A 17,985-nucleotide genomic window follows, 5' to 3' on the forward strand; every position below is an offset into this window, starting at 1 on the left:
TTGAATTTGCTCTTGAGTTCTTGTCCCACGTGTGCAGTAGTAGCTCTCTGTTGCCTGTCAGACAGCGTCGTTAGACCAAAGGCCCTTCACGGGCTGCTTCCCAGGTGCCTGAGCTCCGACGACAGCCCTCTGGGCTCTTGTGACTCGGCTCTGCTAGGGCCTCAGTCTTTCCCTTCTCTCCTTGCACTATTCTGTTTCCTTTGTTTCCTCGGGCTTTGAGCAGGCCCTAGGTCCAGATTTTTACATGCCCAAAAGCATTTTTATTCAAATCCTACACTTGATCGATTCTCTGGCTGGGTATAGAACTGTGGATTGATTTCTATCTTTCCTTGGAATTTTGAAGGTCTCCTCTACTCTGGCCCTCCGAGCTGCTGTTAAAGTGGATTTCTATTCTTGTTTTCACATTGTTGTATCTGCCTTTTCATTCCAGAAGCTTTGAGAATCCTCTGTTTTTGGTGTTCTGGAAGTTCACAGTGGTAGAACCTTGGTATGGGTTTCTCCGTTGTGCTGGGCACTCTGTAAGCTCTCTTAATCTGCCACCATGTGTCCTTCAGTTGTGGAAATTTTCTCATGTTTGGTTTGGTTTTTGTGTTTTTGTTACTGTTTTACTGCTAGTTTTCTCACCTTAATTATCTCTGTTCTTTCTTTTTGGAATTCCTGTTCATTGCATAAGTAGAGCTTCTACTTGGCTCTCTGATTTCCTTATCTTCTTTTTTCCTTGTTGTCCATCTCCTTGTTTCTGGATTCCTTTTGTCTTTTTTTTTTTAAGATTTTATTTATTCATTTGAGAAAGAGAGAGACCACGCATGTGCACGTGTGCACATGAGCAGAGGGAGAGGCAAATGCAGAGGGAGAAGCAGACTCCCCACTGAGCAAGGAGCCTGAGGTGGGGCTCGATCCCAGGACCCTGGGATCATAACCTGAGCTGAAGGCAGACTCTTAACCATCTGAGCCACCCAGGCATCACTCCTTTCATCTTTTAAAGTGATTAGTTCTGCTTTTTTTTTTTTTTAATTTTAACTATCATTTATTTATTTTCCATTGTGCCTATTTGTAAGTGTAGTTTTTTGCTTTTCAGGTTTTTTTTTAAGGCTTCCTGTTCTTGATCTCCAGATACATCTTCTCTGTCAGACACAATATTTTTCATAGCTTTATTTGCTCCCTGAATTTTCTCATTAGTTTCATTTTTCTGTGCATTTGTTGTCTTTAGTCTTTGACATCAAAGACATTCCTCAAATATCTGGTAGTCCGTAGCTATCCATTCATACTTTTAGGAGTGAGACACCAAACACTGATTAGAAATGGAGCCTGTTGGGAACGCCTAGGTGGCTCAGTTGTTAAGCGTCTGCCTTCGGCTCAGGTCATGATCCCAGCATTCTGGGACGGAGCCTCACATCAGGCTCCCTGCTCAGCGGGAAGCCTGCTTCTCCCTCTCCCACTCCCCCTGCTTGTGTTCCTTCTCTCGCTGCCTCTCTCTCTGTCAAATAAATAAATAAAATCTTTAAAAAAGAAATGGAGCCTGTTGGTTGATGGGCTTCTGTTCTCCTTGATTGAGCTGCAAGCCAACATTTTTATTGAGGAACTGCCAAATATCACTATCAGTAATGCTTTTCTCTAGGGAGGCTTGGTTTCTCCAGGGACATATCTTCCAGTCTCAGTCCCCCCATCCCCCCACCACTGGCTGAGACTTGCTTGCTAGGCTTCTGGGAGCTGGACAGGAAAAGGGGCCAAGGGATCACAGCCATGGAATATAGTGTCCCTTGTGCCCTGCTTTCCAGTCGTCCCCATCTGTCTGCAGTCCAGAGCTTTCTAATTCCATTACTGAACTCCTGTCTCCCTCAGGAAAATACTGATTTTCCACCAGGTTTCCTTATTTCCAACACATATGTTATCCCCAGCATCTGCAGAAGCTGGTGGTACAGTTTCTAAGCCTTTCCAGACTCGTGGCTCCTCATTTCCGTAGCCACTCTTAAGCATCCCTTCCCCACCCTACTAGGCCAAGTGCCTCTTGTCCACCCATTTCTACATACGTTAGGGTTAGGATAGTTGGTGGGGCATAGTTCCCTCAATGGTGGGGTTTTGCTGTGTTCTGGAATGATTTCTGAAGAAGGAAGCGGGTGTGGGCAGAAAGACATCTCTAAGATGGTGTCTTAGAACAAAAAGTCAGGTGGCTCACTTTCCATTGCTGGCTTTCTCCGGCTGCTTTTTAGTGTTTTAATACTGGTCTGCTTTATATTATAGTTAGTTGGGGACATGACTTTCCCCCCACTGGGTTGTGAGGTCTCTGACAGGATTCAGTGAGTCATGGTCGTTGTCACATAACTCGCTAGGGACTGCTGGGATACGTTTTTGTTTCATTGGATCATGACGTGTTCTTTGAAGGTGTAAACTTGTTTCCGTGTGGTAGGCTGACCATCATTCATTCACAGCTCTCTCTTTCTGCTCCACCTGCCAACTATCCTGCAGCAAACCGGGGATTCTCCATTGGGATTGGTGACGTCACACCTGGTCAGGGACTGCTGAAGGCGAAGTACGAGTTGCTGAACGCTGGCTATAAAAAGTGTGACGAGTACATCGAAGCCCTGAACACAGGCAAGCTGCAGCAGCAGCCTGGCTGCACCGCTGAGGAGACTCTGGAGGTAGGAGAGGAGGGGTCAACGCAGTGGCTTCAGCCCCACGTCAGCTCTGCGCTGTGCGTTCCTTTAACCAGGGGAGGGCGACCTTCAGTCAGATCCTGTATATCCCTAGCAGCTCTCACGTTCCTAGGTGGTGAAAACATGGCCATCTGCTCGCTCGACCACACGGGGCTGCTCTTGTTCCAGCATCACTCCTAGGCCCCTGCTGTAACTGGTGCTCGTGCTTCTGCCCTTTCTATTTCTAGCATGTCTCCGGTAGAGACTGGCAACCACAGCTCTTTAAATGGGTGGTCTTTGATGGGGTCGCTGCTTGGCTCAGTCGGTAGAGCGTGTGACTCTCGATCTCAGGGTTGTAGGTTCGAACCCCACGCTAGGTATAGAGATTACTTAAAAATAAAAATCTTTTAAAAATAAAATAAAAATCAGCAGACGGTCTTCGAAAGAGACTTGGACTCAGAAGAGGGAAGATTTGTATCTGAGAGTCACATGCCTATCTGCTGCCCCTGTCACATTTGAAACTAGGTTAGCTGAGAACTTGACCAGCAAGGGTCAGAATCAGAACGGCCACCAGCCACTGCGAGCCCTACGTTCTCTCTCAGACAGCCTGCGTCAGCAGTCTGACTGCACCAGGATTTTGCCTGGCTCTCTCTGGTCTCCCCTGTATACAGCCCCTGGCTCAGGGCTTTAACTCACCTAAGTGTGGAAGAATAGATAAGCAGTAAGAAATTTTCTGATGGAAGGAATTTTTTGTGAACTAGGAAGAAAGCAGAGTTGTAGGCACTATTCATCATTAGCTCATTCATAATCTCGCTGAGTCTTAAGAGAGAAACAGAGGTTTCTCACTGACTTACCTGGAAGGTTACTTGGGGCTTTCAGCAGCAGAACTTGGTTTTCGTGGAACCTGCTTGTCACTGATTCAGCACCCTAAATTATGAGTTGAGGAAGGACAACCTGTGAAAGAGCTCACGGACTAGAATATTCTTGTTGAGTCACCTCCTCCCACACTCTTAATTTGTGGGAATTCACATGTGTGCTTGGAAAGTAAAAAACAAGAGGTAAATTTTATAAGTAGTACAAGCAATTCTCCTTTACTATATACTACACGTTGCCTTATACTTCGTACGTTTACTTAAGCAGATGGGTATGTCTACAGTAACATACATACAAACATATAGTGCTATAGGGTGCTCGCTGTACACAAAGCCATTCGAGTTCTACCTTATGGGCCACTTAAAGGGTTTTTAAAATAAATAAAGATTTTTCAGGGTTTTGTTACTAATCAGTTTTACCTTAAGCACTGATTTTAGAACCTTGTGGAAGATGTGGGTCTTTTTTTTTTTTTTTTAAGATTTTATTTATGTATTTGACAGAGAGCCAGAGAGTACAAGTGGGGGGAAACAGCAGAGAGAGCAGGGAGCCTGATGTGGGGCTCGGTCCCAGGACCCTGTGATCATGACCTGAGCCAAAGGCAGACGCTTAACCGACTGAGCCACCCAGGTGCCCCAACATGTGGACCTTTATAGATAAGGCATTTTGGTCTTCAAAGGTTCGAAAACCTTAATTGGAAATCTGACATCTGGCTTAAATTTTTTCGAATTTCATGAAATGTCAGATCAAACGTTGGTAATAGGCAGAGCCCCCATGCACCTCTCTCTGCCCCCTGCCAGGCTCTGATCCTGAAGGAGCTGTCTGTGATCCGAGACCACGCTGGCAGCGCCTGCCTCCGGGAATTGGATAAGAGCAACAGCCCACTCACTATGGCTCTTTGCGGCTCCAAAGGTGAGTGTGCCTCCGGCTGCCGCTATCATCATGTTCTCTGTATGGGATTGCAGGTGATGTGCCAGGAAGTGTACACGTCATAACTTCAGACTGTTCGTTTATGAGGGGATTGCTTTTTAAATCACATGTACGGAAAGAGACTTAATTATTTGCATTGTAGTGATTTAACCGCTGTGGAGGAACTTGTATACGTGTGGGTTTCAGAGCCCAAGGATGCTTCAGGCAAACTTGATCTTGTTTTTTTTTTTTAATTTTCTGAATTAATATATTTCATGATGTGGCAAAACGCTTTCATTTCATAGTTATTTAGAACCTGAAAGCATTAGGTTTCGTGGTACTGCACTCTGATTCAAAACCTCCGTGCTTCTATTTCTGTCAACTTTTGTAGCAGAATAAAGTCCAGCTTTGCTGCCTTTCCCCCCAGTATTCTCCTTCCTGCTCCTGGTGTACATACACGCCCCCACTTTCCCATTCCTGTGTCTTTCCTTCCCACTCTTCCACTTAACTTTGGAATTCCTCTCCTCGTCCCTTTTCATGTCCAAATCGTAGGGTCCTGCTGAGCGCTGCCTGCTCTCCTCCTGCCTTTGTCTGAGGCCTCTACCCTGTGTCATTCTCTTTCTGGCTCTTACTGTCCCTAGACTGGGAGCCTGCTATGTCATAGATCCCACCGATCTGCTCTTACTTCAGTTAACGTTATTTTGGTAAACGAATGTTATATTTCTGACCTGTTTCCCCAGGTTCTTTCATTAACATATCACAGATGATTGCCTGTGTGGGACAGCAGGCCATCAGTGGCTCTCGAGTTCCAGATGGCTTTGAAAACAGGTCCTTGCCTCACTTTGAAAAACACTCGAAGGTAAGTGCAGTGGCTCAGGCAGAACTTTGAAGGGCGACCAACGGCACAGGAGAGGAACCGGAGCACGTGCCCCCGACGAGGCCGCTCCCAGAGGAGGTCTTCCCTCTTCATCCCTGACTGAGTCACGTAGGAGCCTTGTTAGACCCACAACTATAAAATCGGATCAACGCCCACTTCTTTGTTTTCCCTCCAAGAAGGAGGAGTTCAGGGTCTTATCCAGCTTACGTTCAGTAATCAAAATGCAAGGTTACCTCATGCGTGATCAATCTGTATGCTTATTTTGGGGACACTGACTTCAAAGTGTGATGATTTTAAAATTGTGATGATAGGAACCACATTAAAACAACCAAGATTCTCCAGATTCTCCTCTCGACTTCTCAAACTCGGTTGGTTGGTTGGTTGGTTGGTTGGTTGGTTGGTTTATGTAGTGAGTACACGCTTGTGCTTGTGAGTGGGGGAGGGGGCAGAAGGAGAGAGAATCCTAAGCAGGCTCCACACCTAGCACAGAGCCTGACGCGGGGCTTGGTCTCACAGCCCTGCGATCACGACCTGAGCCAAGATCATGACCTGAGCCAAAATCAAAAGGCAGACACTTAACTGACTGAGCCACCCAGGTGCCCCTCAAACTCAGTTTTGTTTTTGGTGTTTTGTTTTGGTTTTTTAAGATTTTTTTTATTCGACAGCGAGCACAAGTAGGGGGAGCAGCAGGCAGAGGGAGAAGCAGGCTCCCCACTGAGCAGGGAACCCAACGCGGGGCTCAGTCCCGATCCTGACCCAAGCCCAAGGCAGACGCCTAACATATGAGCCACCCAGGTGCTCCTCGAACTCAGTTTTTAAATGACTTCTGTGTTTCATTGGCCTTGGTGGTTTGAGCACTAATAAAAGCAGAGATAGACAAAGATAGACAAATCTGTGCTGGGCTTTTTCTGGAATTCAGGGGCAGACAACTATTCAATCTAGTTGAGGAACTTAGAGCAGGTTTGGGCACTCAGATTCTGGATTTGGAGTCAGCTCTTACTCCCATTGAAGCACGGATGCCCCAGCTGCTCCTGTCCCATGGGCCTGCAGGGTTTCTGTCCAGCCCCTCCTGGGGAGGCAGGATTGCTGTCCTGAGAGTGTATAGTACTGTCTATATCCAGGCAGCTCCAGAAACATTTTAGGGTCTCTGTCCAAGATCAAAATTCACTAGAAAGTCAGGCAGCCAAGTGGTCATTGGAATGATGCCTGCCGTGCATGTCAGGCTCAGAGTTCTAAGGGAGCCTGACGAGTTCAAAGGAGAGGCTAGAGGCATCCAGAACTTCTTGGTCCACTTGCCTGCCACTGGCACCAGCACCAGCCCTGACGGGGACCTCACCCTCGCTTGTCTCTGGGAAGGATAGTTTACGCCAAGTTATTCCTTCTTTAGGAAAGGGCTTAGAAAGTCTGCCCCTTCGTGAGAGTGCACTGACCAGGTATTTATAGTCTGAAGGTGGGGCATTTTGTGGTTTGAATGGGTTTTGAAGTTGTGGACCTTGCAGGGTTTTTGTCTGATTTTTCTTTTTTCCCCTGTCTCTCTTTAGCTTCCAGCTGCCAAAGGCTTTGTGGCTAATAGCTTTTATTCCGGTTTGACACCAACGGAGTTTTTCTTCCACACAATGGCTGGCCGGGAAGGTCTCGTCGACACAGCTGTGAAGACTGCTGAAACGGGGTACATGCAGGTAATTTGAAGAGATGTAGGCCGTTTACGGCAGAGCAGGACAGGGTTCTGAGAATTTTGACTGCTGAGTGTTTACGTATTTTGTACATGAGCTGTAATGTATCAGGTCTTAGTATTTAAAAGGAGAAATTGAGAAACGCAGATGCCCTAGAAATAAACAGCCTGAAAAGGTAATGTGTTCACTTCATCCCGTGTGCCTCGAGCCATTCAGATCAGGCCAGAGCCGCACACACCAAAGCTTTGCTGAGAACGTGGACTGGAAGTGTGTCCGGGGACACATCATTGAGCCTCACAGGGCCTCTGTGTCCTGACACATGAAGATGGGATGATGGTACCTCCTGATTGTCGAGAGGACTCTGCTTCTCACTTGGCAACTATTTGTGTAACCCATTATTAGGATAATTTTAACTGACGCCAGGAACTTACTCCAGTGCCGGCAGAGTGCTTGGCCACTTGGAGGGATGGCTCTTTCTCCATGGTTTGCACGGTTCCAGAATAATAGGCTCAAGGCCAGAACGAAACTAGAGGGTTTCCCAATGCCTATGCTTCCAGCCGCCGTAAAAATACCCCGGATGGCAGAGGAGCGAGAACACATCCCGACTTTGTTTTTCCATAAGACCACAAGCACAGGATTTCTTTTCATTCTCTAATTATCATTTTCTACTCTGTCCTCTATGATCTGTGTTTGCTTTTACATTTTTTCAATGTTTTTGTCTCCTTCTAACACCAGATAAAGTTAAATCTCCCAGTTGCTGGGCCATGCGCTCACTGTGTCTTTGTGTACCCTGTCTCCCCCCTGTGGACCCCAGTTTGAGAAGCACAGCCCTTTGCAGGGTGGGAGAGCAGGACCGATAAAGCAGGGATGTGGCTGAGGGAGCCGGAATAAACAAGGTTGATGCGGGTGGGAGCGGACTCAAGTCAGTAGACAGCTATGTCCATAACGTCTCCTGTATGTGTGTATGCTTATCGATACTTCCCTTTTAATTATCTTTGGATGTTCAGTTTGGGAGTGTGCTGCTTTTGTCAGAACCCCAATGGACTGTGAAATGCTTTTCACCACGCTTGCCAGATGTCTTTTGACTTTATTTTTTTACTTTACCTTTTTTAAGTAGAGAGTATGACTTTCCCAGAGCAGTGTGTTAACCTAGAACAAATTTGTTTTGGCATGAGGGCATTTTTGTTTTGAAGTTGCCTGGAGGAAGATTCACTGAGCCACCATCACATTGCTAGCTGGAGTGTTCTGCTGGTGGAAGGTTCTCCCTAAGCAGATTTGAGAAATGGCTGCAGCCTGCTGGCTCAGACACAATGCTGCCCCTGTTCTCTCTTCTTGCCCCCATGTCCCAGAAGAGGGCCTGCACCTGGTCCTCTGTAATTCATATTGAAGTCCACGGGGAACCTGGATTAAGTTGTGTTTAGAAATGCAAAGCTATTGCATTAATTTATACCTTAGGGAGAAAGAGAGGGAAGGCAGAACAGCCTAGGAAAGCAGCTAGTGTTTGCAGAGTCCTTTGGGGGTGATGAGGCTTCAGTTGCATGTACTCAAAAATACACTAGAGTGCGTGAGGTTGGAGCATATTTTAAAACCCCTGCACCAGCTGTCGGGCCACTTTGAGCTTGTTGTTCTGAGTGCCCAGGGACTCTTTTTTTTTTTTTTTTTTAAGAGATTTCTATTAAAACGTTTTAACTGATGAAAGTACTAGTAACCTTGAAACTTAGTGTTGCAGATCCCGTCCTCTGCACATGTGACTATTCTTCTCAAAGCAGCTGAGCGTTTGGTTCTTCTTCTTCTTTTCCTTTAGAGAAGGCTTGTCAAATCCCTTGAAGATCTTTGCTCCCAGTATGATCTGACAGTCCGAAGCTCTACGGGTGATATTATCCAGTTCATTTACGGGGGAGATGGCCTGGATCCTGCAGCAATGGAGGGAAAAGATGAACCATTAGAGTTCAAAAGAGTTCTGGACAACATCAAAGTAAGATTTAGCATTATATCTGGGGTTAGAGTGTTTCTGAGGATGTATGATTAGAATGGAGGTGTCCTCTGGAGTTTCACACGCAGTTCATGCCTCAGTTATATCTCCCCAGCTACTGGGTTAGTATTTTTCTTCTTGTGTTACTCTGCATAATTTTCCCAAATATTAAGGGAAAATACTTTTTCAGTTTCGGAGTCTAGCATTGGTAGTGATTGAATCCGCAGAAGAGGGCTTTGGGTTTCTCTCTGTCTAGTGAAGCGTATTACGGGCCAGTGTTAAAAGTCGTGGGTGTTGAGAAGCAAGCTTTACTTTAAACTTTTACTAAAGCACATACTTTAACTGGGGATATAATTTAGAACAACCTTTTCGGAAGGTAGTTTGACAGTACTGATCAGAATTTAAATGTGGGTGTCTTTAACCCAGTAGTTCCACTTATAGAAATTTGCCTTACAAAAATGATCTAAATGTGCCAAGAGTATTTTTCCAGCATCGTTTATAGCAAAGGCAAACCATCAGTAAAGTATAGATCAAATACATAGTGACTTGCCCATATATTAGGGTAACATGCAGCCCTTTAAACTTTGGGGAAATCCCATGAGCTTGGGGATGGGATTTTCACTCCTGAAATGTTTGGGTTTTTTTAAAACAACAATATATATTTTTAATGCTAATCTGGGGTGGGGTGAAGGTTGAGGAGCAATGGAACAATACCCACTATTCCACAAGTTTTTGTGGGAGGTGGAGTGGGGTTATCCTGTATTCACCTTCATACTAAACGTGGAATGTAAAATATGTTTTGAAAGAAAAAGAAAAATCACAGCTTTGTGTAAAAGCTTGTGCCAAGAAAAGTCATTTTGTCTCTTATAAATTCTTTCACGTAATATTACCCCCCACCATTGGTCACCCCCATACACATCACACTGTCTCCTTTCGATACTCGAGGCAGTCTTCCCGTGTCAGAGTGAGCCTGCGCTAAGTAAAAATGAACTGGTCCTGACCACTGAGTCGATCATGAAGAAGACTGAGTTCCTCTGCTGCCAGGACAGCTTCCTGCAGGTGAGTTCTGCTGCTGGGGGGCGTACCCAGCTTGGGGGATGTTAAGAGTGTTCCTTTGTTAAAAATTTCAGGACTGGCCCAGGCAGAATTTCACCAGACAACATGAGGAATTTATGTCATGTTTTCTTAGTGTATGTCTCTCACCTGAGTGTCTCCCTGCTAGAAGAAAAATACTTCCTTTAGAGAACTGATTTTTTTTTTTAACCTTCTCCCTATCAACCCCTTTACACACTTCCCCATCTTGAGGGACCAGCTCTTCCCACAGTCATTGTGAATCCTAGCGATTTTTCCTAATGGTGGTGTTTTATTTTTATTTTTGTTTTTTAAAGATTTTATTTGTAAGTAATCTCTCCACCAATTCCTGTCTCAAACCCATAACCTGGAGATGAAGAGTCACCTGCTCTACTGACTGAATCAGCCACGCGCCCCCTAGTGGTGGTGTTTTAAATTGCTCTTCCTGTTACCATAGTGGGTCCGAAGTTCAGTCAGTCAGCCAGCCTCCTTCTTCCAGGAAGCTGTTACCTTGATATCCTCTTAAGGTTTTTCAGTTTGTTGGGTTTTTTGTTTGTTTTTTTTTTAATTGCACTGATCTGCTCAAGCAGCTCCTTCCTGTTTATAATCATGGCTATGATCAAAAGCAGAGGGATACAGAAACCAATAAATGGTTCTCTTTGTGTACCGATCAGTGACTCAAATGCAGCACAAAATTGTCAGGAATCTGTCCCTTTCAATATATCAGAAATGACAGCAGTAAAGCGAAACTTAAATAAGAATGTTTTAGTTAAGGAAGCTCTTGACTCTTTTCATATGTTGAGGTGTGAAAGGGGAAAAAGAGACTCTTCCAGATTTTAATAAGTTTAAAATCCAGAGTATGGCTGGGCTTTGAGTGCCTGTGTTTTGTTTTGTTTTTCTATAAATTTTATTCCTTTTTTTTTAACACCTTAGAATTGTGATTTGGTTTTTATACATGATTATGTTCACTTATTTACTTTTTTGTTTATCCTCCAAGACCTTAACTGAGACAGGCTATGAGAAATATAACGAGGTACCACACTGAGCATGCTGGGAATGCTGAGCATAACGGGTGAAGTCTGCAGCAGTCCGGCTGTTGGCCAGCCGCGGACTCGGCAGGCTTCCGCCCCACCACTGGCACACGTGGCTTCCCTGTTCAGCACTCTGGCTCCTTTCTTGCCTTTGACAGGGTCTAACGGGTGCCCCCCTGACCCGCAGTGTGTGCTTCCTCAGGGAGCACTCCTTCTAGCCCTCAATACGTGTCGCACGCCTCAGAGATGACTAACTGTGTCCATGCCCTCCAGGGGCTCACAATCTAATGAACTCAGGTCCAGAATCCACTGGCCAGGACAGATGTGTCTGAGCCCATCCTGGGTTCTCCAGCCCCAGCCTGTGCCAGAGCTGAGGCCCGCCAGAGGCTGCTGCCCGTGCTCGCAGCTGTGCTGTGCAGTGAGTGTAAGAACGTAACTGCTGGTTAACCGTGTGATTAATTGCCTGCCATGTTGTGAGTTCGTTTTAGTATGCATGGGTTGATTCAGCTGAACTCTTAGTAGCTTATCTCAGTTTTCATTTCTACAGAGTGAGCTTTTTTTTTTTTTTTGACCTAACTTTCAGAAAATCCACCCTAACTTTTGGGTAAGGAAAATCGTTCCTTTCAGCAAAGCCACTGGAAGTATGTCCATTTGGGTGGTAGCTGAAACACCTCCTTTCCAGTGCCTAAGCTGGGGAATGGTTTTAGGTGTGTGTTCTTTGACTCGTGCGTGCAGAGTTGCTCAGACGAAAATCCCCTGGGTCTGCTCAGCCTTCGGCTCTCGCTGCGGTTTCACTGCACCGACAGTGGGGCAGCCTTGAACAGCTGGCGATCAGTAGCTTGCCCTGAAGAACACAACCACAGCGAGGCGAGTAGGCTGGGGGAGGAAGTCACCCACGTGAAAGAGGCTTTCTGCGCTGAATGATGCAGGGGGGAGATGAGGCAGCAGCAGGTGTGAGGGCCTCTGTTGAGCCAAGCCGTGTCAGGAGAGATTGTCCCACTGCCCGCCGCAGTCTGAGTCCCACCTCTGGTTAGCAGTCACTGACTACCTAAAAGCGTGGTCTCCATCTCACAATCAGTAAGTAAACCCGGAGAGCTTCTCTTTAAGAAGAGTTTCTTGAAAACTTTTAAGAGCTTGTAAATTAATAAAAGTCCTTTCTGTGTAGAATGGTGACTGAAGGACACAGTACCCCTCACGTATTCCACACTTTCTCAAGGAGAAGGAAGAGAGTTGGCCCATAAGAGCAGTCATCAGGAGAGAGCCACGTTCATGAACAAGGGATAGCCAGAGTGTGATGGACCTCAAGCAGCCCCTTGGTTAGCTGGGCTCCAAGGAGACAGAAATCACCAATGGGCAGAGATGACATTGCAAAACCCCCTGCCCCAAGAGCAGTCTTCAGAGAAAGCATCCTACTTCATAGAGAGGCCTGTCCCCTTGGCCAAGCCCATGACCTCCCTGAGCCCCTCAGTGCCCTCTGCTCGAGAGTGATGGGGTTCATGCCATGCCACCTCACAGGAAGGTCTCACCCCACCGGGCAGAAGCTGACTGGGAAAGGCCCATGAGCCATAGGCCATTTGGATATAATAAGCTAGGGCTATTTAAAATAAGAACATTAAGTGTTAGAGGTTTTTGCATTCAGAAAACATAGTAACCAGAAATTGCTAGATGGTCTGTGGGAGGCTACAGAGACTTATTGTCGCAAGGTTAAGGGAGAACTGGGCTCTAGGAAGTGTTAAGCTCTCTGTGGGTGCTCGTAAGACTTTGTTTTTGCAAGAGTAGGCTGCTGGTTCCATCTGCCTTAAGATACTTGTTTCAGACAAAACAGACATTTTCAGCTACGTGATATAGACGGAGTAGACTTTGGGTAGGGGGCATGTTGGTCTTCTCCTTGGGGTCCCTCAGCCTGCTTTGGAACTGAGAGACAGGACTTCCTAGAACTTTGCAGCCACCACAGTATGCCCTCCACCCTTGGGCTGTCCACGTGTGTGAATCTGCCCTCAGCCAGCCACCCGGAGCAGCTGGGTGCCCGCACTGACATTCAAGAGGGACAGTTAAGCTCACTGCCGCTCTTATGTGTCCAAAATCAGTGAGGGAAATTATATTTCCGGGAGGGCTGCTGAGGTGAAGTGCAGTCTAGCCACTCTTTCCCATAGTCTCAGAAACGCTCCTGGATCGCACTAGAGCAGCTGATCAACAGCCCCCAGGCCTTTGTCACAGCGGCCTCTGAAGGATTACTGTCACTGCATGCACTGCATGTGCCATCCACTCACCTGGGAAGTGTTCTTAGAGTCGGTATGAGCCCCTGGGAGCGAGGGGTAGCTCACTAAAGCCCGTCACCCTCTCCGTAAGTCCTTCTGTGCTGGCCGATCCTGGTTCCAGGGCTGATCGCAGGGCTGGTTTATGTCAGATACACCACAAATTGTAAAACAGGTAGGTTTTCCCCCATTGAGCGATTACCAGAAAACGTAGGTCTGTGGCCTCTAGCCCTGCCCTGTGCTTCCTCCACATGATGTCCTTGTCACCTTCCTTGCTCCATGTAGTCCCCATCCGGGGCTTAACTCTGCAAGACAGGACCGCAGACACCCTGAGGTTTCGTTCCCAGCCTGGTTTCCAGGAATCCTTACGAAGTCCTGATTGTTGGGAAGGGCAAGTGAGACTGGGGGTGGGGGTGATGCAGAGGTGAGGGTCAGAGAGAGAAAGAGAAGCAGGGATTTGGGAGTGTCATCTCTGAAATGAAGGCAAGCTGAAACCATGTGTTTGAAATGTACATAGCGTCTACAAAGCTATGCTTTAACTGGTATTTCAGTTGATCATAACTTCAGATGAAAGCCTCAAAGATAGCCCGTTTAGAGACTGCGAGTTTGTAAATGGTACAGTTCTAGCTGTTCTGAGCTGGATGGATACAGGCGACAGGTATGCCCGGAGAGCAGAGGAGAAGGCGACCGCATCAGGCTCCCCTACTGTGGCTCCCGGTGGCTTCTCCAGGGAGCCCCATGGAACGAACAGAGAGGGCATCACTAGCCATCGCAAAACTGGCGGGCTCATCACATTACCGAAGTTTGTAAAACAAACTGCCATCCAGATCCCCAAGAAATATATGACTGATGTTTGCTGTGTAATCTTTCAGGAAATAAAAAATTTCGTCAAGGGCGTTTCTGAGAAGATCAAGAAGACCAGAGATAAATACGGCATCAACGACAACGGCACAACAGAGGTAGCACTCAGCTTCCCCGATGGGCTCAGGTGCCCCCGTGGGCTCGGATGCCCCCGTGGGCTCGGATCCCGCAGCCTGACCCCGCACTTGGTTTCTGTCCTTCCAGCCCCGTGTTTTGTACCAGTTGGACCGGATCACCCCCACCCAAATCGAAAAGTTCCTGGAGACCTGTAGGGACAAGTACATGAGGTATAGATGCTAATTTTCCTAGACTGCTGGGCAGGCGCGTGGGGCTCCTGTCCTTCCTGTTTCCCCACCAGAGCGAGGTCCTGCACCCGCTCAGCTTATCCACTGCCAGTGTTCAGGCGGGTTCTGTCACTTCTTCTCTTAGGGCCTCCAGTGGGAGGCAGGCTGGATGCTCCAAGATGTAGAAGTAATTGTGCAGACATTTCTGAGTGTCTTCCCCCCATGGAGTATCTCCCAGTATGCTTGGCGGGTGCCGGCTGTTGTCCGCTGTCAGCACCATTTGTTAGCAGGGCTCTTGGATCTTCTCCAGGCAGTCGATGTTGGGGCCCAGTCACTACAGACCACAAGTACCCACACTGTTCACTTCCATTATTGGGCCCCTCTGACTGTTGCACACGCACCCCACCCCCGCTCAGCACCTCTGGCTGGTCTGTGCCAGGTTCTTCCTGTCACAAGCACAGCCTGGCTCATAGCATATTCCCTCCTGACCCTGATGACACCTGCATTTTTTTCTGTTGAAAGGAGATAACCAGAAGCCTCTTCCCAGCAGTTTTGCAGGACTATTCTTCCATACCCTTACCTTCTAGGGCACAGATGGAGCCAGGTTCTGCGGTGGGCGCGCTGTGTGCCCAGAGCATTGGTGAGCCAGGCACCCAGATGACCCTGAAGACTTTCCACTTTGCGGGCGTGGCCTCCATGAACATCACCCTGGGTGTGCCCCGGATCAAAGAGATCATCAACGCTTCCAAGGCCATCAGGTGCCTGCCTCCGTCTCCCTTCTGTTCTCGTGCTGCTTGTCATGATTCTCTTACCATGTGTGGTACTCTGGTGGGCAGTACTGTCAACTCTGGCGGCATGCTTGTCTTCAGCAGATCTGGGTTTTTAAATAACCCGCTTGAGAAAAAGAGGAGTCGAAACTGGGTACAGTCACAAAGGAGGCAGTGGTTCTTTGTGGCCACAAGTCACGTTAAAGAGAGAAACATAAGAAATGACAGGAAAGACTGTTTCAGTGTGTCTGACCATATTAAAATTTTATGGTGAGGAGTGAGATTAGGGGATGCCAGCCAGGACAGGGAGGGCAGGAGCTGGTGGCAGGTGATTGGCTGAGTTGGAGGTGTCCTGGAGCAGGGGTGATGCGGGCGGGTGGAGGAGTGGAGGAAGCTCTAATACATGAGTGTGAAGGGTCAGTACAGAATTGAAATAACCACCCGCTAGGGCCAGAGAGAAAGAGGTAGGTTCACTTGGTCAGGAAGAATGTTCTGAAAATCGTCTTAGTCACTGATAGAGTGGGTTGCCGCGTGAGTTCTAAAAATAGAAAGCCTGGATAAGAATGTCTGTGAAGCCCCCAGTGAGTGCTCCAGAAATCACAGTTGCTTTTAGCACTAGGATTGCAGGAGTGCCTGGGCCTCACACAGCAGCGGCCTCCCAGAGGGCTTTCCCAGGCTGTAACCACTGCCCCTGCCTTCTCTCAGCACCCCGATCATCACAGCACAGCTGGATAAGGATGACGACGCGGACTACGCTCGCCTCGTGAAGGGCAGAATTGAGAAAACCCTCTTGGGAGAGGTAAGATGAAATCCCTCTTGGTGACAAGAGCACTGGAGCAGCAGTGTGGCCGACACAGGCATGTAGACACCCGTTGTGGTGGGCTTCCCGGTTGCTATGGCCACGCTGTCCCATGTCCCCCAAAATGAGCAGCATATGCTCTTTGGAACAGGGAGAGTGACTGTGTAACGTTCTGACACGACAGATTTCAGAGTATATTGAAGAAGTGTTTCTTCCGGATGACTGCTTTATCCTCGTCAAGCTCTCCCTGGAACGGATCAGACTTCTGAGACTAGAAGTGAGTCACGTCATTAATTGTGGGCAGGAGGTCATCCTCTGTGAGTCCCAAGATGGGCGCTCATAGCCTAGGGCAGGAGCTAAGCCAGGCACGAGAAGCATGGCGAGGCTTTGTTGGGTTTCTGTTCTGTAAGGGTCCATCGTATCTTCCCATTCTCTGTCTCTCAACCTGACCCTGACACACACGTTCCCGTCTAAAGACAGGAAGTTTGTTGAAATTCTGTGAGCCACGATAGCCATTTGCTGTGAGACAGTATTAGAGGGTCTGGCAGGAGCCTAGGGCCACTTGTGTCTTACTCATCTGTGGGCTCCCAGCATGACGCCTGGCTGGCTCGGCGAATGTGTTTGGCTGGTGGACTAGTCTGGCTTAGTATTACTGGTGTTCACAGACAGGTAAAGATCAAGAGATTATCAGCCTTTCTCACAGAGTAGCTGAGGCAGGGGTGCAAACTGAGTAACTTTCTGGCACCTTTCTCTTCCTCTCAGGCAGTTAGCACCCAGTCAGCCCGTTGTCTCAAGTACCAAGTTGGTGTTGCCCATAGACTATGATTCCAGAATTGAGCAGCAGCCAAGTGTCCAGGCTGCAGGCTTCTCTAGCCTAGCTCTGGCCGCCTGCCTTGTGGCTCTTGTACCAGAAGGACTGGGTTGCATCCAGGCATGTGGCCCGTGAGCAGTTGTGGTGAGGTCAGGTGAAGGGGAGGCTTCACTGACAAGTTGTTCTGCTCTCCAGCCCCCTACTTCCTGGAACTGCCTCGGAGCCTATGTGTGTTGCTGTGAATGGAGCATGCATTTTTACTGGGGGCAAAGGTTGGTTTGGGGTGAGGGGAGGTTGTGAAGAAAGTCTCCTCTGTTTATAAGTAAAGTAGATGTACGTGTGCGGTACATAAGCAAATACGCAGTGTGTCTCATAGTAAATTCTATAGTGAGGAATGAGATTAGGGGAAAAAATGAGGCTTGTCAGGGGCAGTCATGAAAAAAGGTCAAGAAACAGTGAAATGGGGGGCGCCTGGGTGGCACAGCGGTTAAGTGTCTGCCTTCAACTCAGGGCGTGATCCCGGCGTTCTGGGATCGAGCCCCACATCCGGCTCCTCGGCTATGAGCCTGCTTCTTCCTCTCCCACTTCCCCTGCTTGTGTTCCCTCTCTCGCTGGCTGTCTCTATCTCTGTCAAATAAATAAATAAAATCTTTAAAAAAAAAAAAAAAAAAAGAAAGAAACAGTGAAATGGAAGCCTCCATCCCTGTCAGTAATGCCCTGGCTGCGTGGCCCGTGTCTGGCCACCTCGCAGGTGAACGCTGAGACGGTGCGCTACTCCATCTGCATGTCCAAGCTCCGCGTGAAGCCTGGTGACGTGGCCGTTCACGGCGAGGCTGTGGTGTGTGTCACCCCCAGAGAGAACAGCAAGAGCTCCATGTACTATGTGCTGCAGTTCCTGAAAGAGGATCTCCCCAAGGTGAGACAAAAGTCCCCTCGTGGGGCCCCGGCCAGCCTAATGCCTGGAGAGTTGTAGAGGGAGAGACCACGTTTACCTCTAGCCCGAATATCCAGGCGGCAGGCAACCTAAGGACTGTGTCACTACGAAGACTTGGTGGGGGGTGCCCGTTTCTTCTTTTTTGCCACACCCCTCTGGAATCAGTCAGGTTTTTCCCATCTTTGCCCTGCCACACCATCTCTGCCTGTTAGATTCCTGTTTGTTCTCTGGGAAACTG

General features: G+C 47.9%; 1 protein-coding gene across 2 annotated transcripts in view; it reads left to right on the plus strand.

Annotated features, from left to right (window-relative positions):
• Nucleotides 1-17,985, plus strand: part of POLR3A (RNA polymerase III subunit A) — a 46,338-nt gene that overhangs the window by 22,743 nt on the left and 5,610 nt on the right. Inside the window, exons 16-28 of one of the 2 annotated variants that reach the window (XM_044386231.3) lie at nucleotides 2,467-2,639; nucleotides 4,304-4,415; nucleotides 5,153-5,271; nucleotides 6,831-6,968; nucleotides 8,767-8,937; nucleotides 9,880-9,993; nucleotides 11,003-11,038; nucleotides 14,164-14,250; nucleotides 14,357-14,439; nucleotides 15,024-15,194; nucleotides 15,909-16,002; nucleotides 16,187-16,279; nucleotides 17,565-17,729. In XM_044386231.3, coding sequence (XP_044242166.1) covers nucleotides 2,467-2,639; nucleotides 4,304-4,415; nucleotides 5,153-5,271; nucleotides 6,831-6,968; nucleotides 8,767-8,937; nucleotides 9,880-9,993; nucleotides 11,003-11,038; nucleotides 14,164-14,250; nucleotides 14,357-14,439; nucleotides 15,024-15,194; nucleotides 15,909-16,002; nucleotides 16,187-16,279; nucleotides 17,565-17,729 — 1,556 coding nt within the window. The remainder of the gene's footprint in view (nucleotides 1-2,466; nucleotides 2,640-4,303; nucleotides 4,416-5,152; nucleotides 5,272-6,830; nucleotides 6,969-8,766; nucleotides 8,938-9,879; nucleotides 9,994-11,002; nucleotides 11,039-14,163; nucleotides 14,251-14,356; nucleotides 14,440-15,023; nucleotides 15,195-15,908; nucleotides 16,003-16,186; nucleotides 16,280-17,564; nucleotides 17,730-17,985) is intronic. The other variant, XM_026504532.4, reaches the window with a different exon arrangement.

Source organism: Ursus arctos, unplaced genomic scaffold (assembly GCF_023065955.2).
Source record: "Ursus arctos isolate Adak ecotype North America unplaced genomic scaffold, UrsArc2.0 scaffold_7, whole genome shotgun sequence".
Taxonomy (NCBI): domain Eukaryota; kingdom Metazoa; phylum Chordata; class Mammalia; order Carnivora; family Ursidae; genus Ursus; species Ursus arctos.